Source organism: Cryptomeria japonica, chromosome 3 (genome assembly GCF_030272615.1).
Source record: "Cryptomeria japonica chromosome 3, Sugi_1.0, whole genome shotgun sequence".
Classification (NCBI taxonomy): domain Eukaryota; kingdom Viridiplantae; phylum Streptophyta; class Pinopsida; order Cupressales; family Cupressaceae; genus Cryptomeria; species Cryptomeria japonica.
This window is the reverse complement of record NC_081407.1, coordinates 384,121,748-384,126,628: the sequence shown is the minus strand read 5'-3', so window position 1 is coordinate 384,126,628 and position 4,881 is coordinate 384,121,748. Positions and strand designations below refer to the sequence as shown.

Below are 4,881 nucleotides of genomic sequence, written 5' to 3'. Positions count from 1 at the left end.
ATGTTGGTCCTCACAACTAGACTGAAAACTAGGTTATAAAAACTCAATTCAGGGATTGGGCATCCTTACTGAACAAATAGCTTTCCTGTAGCAAAGGCTCATTTATTTAATCAACTAGGGACATAAGATTGAAACGGGTCAGCATGGTATGTGCACTAAGTTCATATTGCAACCATTCTATCCGACTTTAGGAAAGAAAATTCTCTGAAATAAATGTGCAGAAATATAATAATTAGAAAGTAACTCAAGCAATTGCTACCAAATGACAAGGTTCTTGTCAGCGGATAGGAACTGCTATGCCCGTTGTGGCTGCATGAACGGACATAGGAACTATTTCCAGTGGCTGCAGGAACAGTCAAATGCCAAAACAATAACTATTTCAAGATGGAAATTAACTCAAAAACACAAAGGGACTACTCACCAAGTGGGCCCCCTTGAGTGATTATATCCAAAATTCTCAGACAACAACTGATAAGCTCAAAATAACATTGATTTCTTTATTCCAAATTGACTGTAAAATACATAAGTTTGAAAGCTGGATATTGCAAATTCTATGGTTGTTCTCCTTTTGAGAGGACAAAGACCTTTTATTTATAAGGAAACTTATAACAGAATCCTAATTGATCAAACCATATTCCAACGGAATAGGCGAACAGGTTTATTATACTAAAGAATAAGTCAACGTAGAAGAACAACATCTATCCTGCAACTGAGAATATATAGCACAATCTCCTTCCTAGATTTAAGCTCCACTAAGAAAAATCATAAATGTCCACAAACCACTATGTTGAGGAAGCGATCAAGTGGTTACGGTCTTCTTCAATACTTCTTTTCTTTGACTGGATATGCATTGTGGCGGTATGTTTGATGTTCCTTTAAACCGCCAGCTTAGTCTTTCCTTCTTCACGGTTGACCCTACATCACGGTGTTAATGTGCACAAAAAACATGTGTATCTACCAATGTTAACATGACATAAATTAAACCACATTTAAGATTTATTTGGATATTTTGCATAGATAAACCATTTAGAAATCATTATATGACAACCTTAAGTATTAGAAAAATCAGTTCCAGAAACACTTAAAAAGGCATCAACAGGGAAACTCTCCTGATCCAACTATTGTCTAAAGACAAGACCTAGACAAGAATATTATGACAAAAAACTATCAAAACAGAGCCATTATTTGGGCTCATCATTTCCCCCCAGCCTAACTTCTTGTTGATCCTCCAACAACAAGAAAGTTCTAAATTCTAGCATTGATCTTGAAATTGCCATGGGTAACCTGCTTAGAACCTCCTGTAGACAAACTCCAATAAAATCCTTTCATCTTTTCCAATCGCGTCCACTTGGAATGTTATGCTGCTTCATTATATGGTGGTTCACTATCCCTACATCCCATTAGTGGCCATAGGAGGATTAACGACTGGAAACTGAGGGGCAACCAATGTCTTCCTTTCGTTCTTCCCAAATGTATATATTTGGGTGCTCTCTTCAATGCTGAATGATAGTTTGGTAAGGATTGTGGCTTAGATTGCTTCAACTCATCTGGCAGGCTATTCCAACATTGGACCAAATGTCCTATTGCTATCTACCCTTCTCCTATATCCATTTTCTCATATTCCTCGTTTATTTCTTCTCTTAAGGGCATAATGTCTTTCCTAAAATTTGGTTGATACACAATCTTCTGCCAGTCAAAATAAAGTCTTCTTGGCTCTCTTGATTCAACTCTTAATGGAAATGAAAGGTCAAATTCTTCCTTTCTATGCATCTGGAACTTCTCTCCCCTTGCAATTTCATTTTGCACCCATGACATGAGAGCTCTCAACTGGATATCTCCAATGTAGAGGAGAGGGTTCCAATCAATGTCATCAGGAACAACATAATTATGTAAATAAAATTCATAGAGCAAATTCTTGATGGTTGTAGGATATGTCTGATAAATATGATAGAATTCCTCAGGTGCCTGTAAAGAGGGACTTAGATCCTTGACAATTCTAATCAGCTGGAAACAAATACGTTGTTCCCTTAAATACAGGGAGTAAACCCGAGGAGGTGCTCGACATTGTATTAGCTGCGGTACCATAGTGACTACCATTTCCACCTTAGTTTTAAGCTAAGCAATCTCCTCATCTTTATGTTCAATGATCTTCTTCTATTGGTCAATTAACCTATGCATTTATTCTTTTTCCAATTCTCATTCCTAGTAAAGGGCAAGTTCCACTGCATGACTGGTAAGAGAAGATGGTGGTCTATGAATAGGTGCTTTAGGTTTTGTCTTTTCAACTCCGCTTCTTGCTTCACCAACCTGCTCTACGACAGATGCCAAACTATCAAGTCCATCAAAACCTACTTCTTCCTATAGCTACTCATGAAGGTTCTGTAGCTCTTCTTCTTCATCTTTTTCTTCTTCCCTTCTGAGTTCCTTGGGTGGGGATGAAGGAACATCACTCTGGTGAGGACTGTGTGGCTCATGTTCTGGAGAATCAACCAGAATGTTGATATTTAGTTCCTCTGATTGCCTCTAGCCCTTAGGCTTTCTCTGAAGCCTACTGCTTCCTCTCGAAGATTTTTCTTGAGTGGCTGCAGGATTGCTTCCTGTAGCTAATTCCTCAACTACTTTAGTGGTTGTAGGAGAAACCATTTTTGTGACTTTCCTTTTCTTAGCAACAGGAGAGGCTAAATCCCCACTTTTTCTATTATCTTCCTTCTTTTCTATGTCAATTTTTTTTCCTTTTCCAACAACCCTAGTTTTCATTAGGCTTTGTGGAGGAACCCCTGCCGAGGCTTCTTCTTTTTCAAACAGGGCTTCTTCTTGTGAGGGTTCCTCTGTTGCAGGAACATTTTGTTCTAGTGAGATCTTGGAGGATGAGGGTTCAAAAGGGGAACCGGGTCTTTCAAAAAAAATTCGCTCTTGAGATGGAGCGGTTCCACTGGACCCACATTATCTACCTTGAATCTTCTAATTTCCACAAATTCATTCCAAGACACCGGAGAGACATCTCTTAAATACCTTTCAACTAATAGTTTAATCATACATTAATGAGAAACAAAGTGAGGCCTATCTTTCTGCACTTGTGGAAAGAAGATTGTACAATATGTTTGGAACATTCATCCTTTGCCCATGGCATAGATGACTCAGAAGCTTGAAATGATGGGAATGTAGACACGAGAATCTTACTTTGCAAGTTAAATACTTCAAGACATACAATGCTATTGCTCTCCATTCAGATGGAAGAGATTCTCGTCTAGCCCCCTGTTTGTCGATTATCAAAGATGGGTCTCCCTGTCGTGTAAACTCTTCCCTTGCACTTCTTGCATCTTTTGATTCAGGGAAATTTTCTCCATCTGCTAGCAACCCAGTTACTTCCGCAATATGTTCCTCTGCCACCACAACTCTCAACTCTTTTACCCAGGCTTTTTCATCTGAAAATGTGCGGGTAAATTCTCTTTCAATTTCCTCATTACACTCAGTCAACTTCAGAAAATAATCTAGCCACCCACTATTGCGGAATACTAGCTCACAATCTTGGTCTTGGAGAAGGATTTCATGAACTATTAGTTCATGATGAACAGGTGGACCACCCATTGCAGCGATAATACTCCCAACTCGCCAATGGCGAAAATATGCCCAATTGTGCAACTGAAATATGCTCTATTTGGTCGGAACCCAGACGCAATTTCAAAATAACTAAGGGAAGACAAAAGGAATAGGGTACATAATATCATTCAGACCAAAAAAATTTAAAAAATTGAACTCAATCTATGATGACATAATAATTATCCATGAGAATAATTCACATTGTACTTCCCCCCCCAAACCTAAGGTGTTACAGGTGTCCACACATGCGAAAAATGACTGAAAAGGATAATATGCAAATGTCATGATTATAAGAAATATGGTTTAATTATATGCATGTGACAAAAAATAAATACACATGAGCGTACCTAACAACTTGTGATAATGACTATAGCTGAAGAAATTTATTATGTAGGAAGTTGATCCTCTATGCATGGAAAGCGAGGTGAAAATGAATGACGAGAGTGGAAAAGAATGAGTGAAAGCGGAAATGGAATATTTATTGCGCAAAAATGTACTTACACCAGATATGAAAGTATTTATTATGAGCATGCAACAAAAATTTAGGAAGAAGACGTAACAACAAAGTCGTCTCCTATTGCTGTAGGAATCTCGGGATTTTCTCGTGTAGAGAATTGCTACAGGAATTCATCCTTGGAAAGAGGCTCGTGATAGAGGCGCAGTCGATGACCATTTACCAACAATTTGAACTTGATAAGATCAATGATGGACAATCGTACTGCACCATTAGAGAATGTTTCAATCACCTCATAAGGCCCTAACCAATGTGTTTGTGATTTTCCCAAGTTGTCCTTATAACTTGAATCATATAGAAGGACCCAATCGCCTAGCTTGAATGTTTTTTCTTTTATATAGCGGTCATGCCACTTCATGCATTGATTCTGAATTATTTCTTTGTGCTGCAAGGCTAACTTTCTGATTTCATCCAAGGCATTAAGCTGCAGGAGCCTTTCCTGTTGTGCTGCAGACATAGTCATATCTAAGGCTATGGTTGTTCTCAGGGTTTTATGCTCAAATTCCATAGGCATCATAGCTTTTGTCCCATACACCATTTCAAAGGGTGTAAACCCTATTGTGGTTTTCCAAGTGGTTCGATAAGCCCATACTACTTCAAATAACTTGCTAGACCAATATTTATGATGAAGAGCTACTGTTTTGGTCAATATAGATTCAATTTCCCTATTAGTGATTTCAGCTTGTCCATTTGCCTATGGATGGTAGGGAGTAGATTTCATATGCCTTATAGTATATTCATTGACAAGGGCAATGATCAAAGTGGAA

General features: G+C 38.3%; 1 protein-coding gene across 1 annotated transcript; it reads right to left on the bottom strand.

The window, feature by feature from the left end:
- Window positions 1-4,217: 4,217 nt before the first annotated feature.
- On the bottom strand, window positions 4,218-4,652 carry LOC131044721 (uncharacterized). Its single transcript, XM_057978114.2, has one exon. The coding sequence runs from the start codon at window positions 4,650-4,652 to the stop codon at window positions 4,218-4,220; it is 435 nt and encodes a 144-aa protein (XP_057834097.2).
- Between the last annotated feature and the right edge of the window lie 229 nt (window positions 4,653-4,881).

What these genes read in the sequence shown, in the direction of transcription:
- LOC131044721 (XM_057978114.2), bottom strand. Translation starts at nt 4,652, where the DNA reads ATGGTGTATGGGACAAAAGCTATGATGCCTATGGAATTTGAGCATAAA.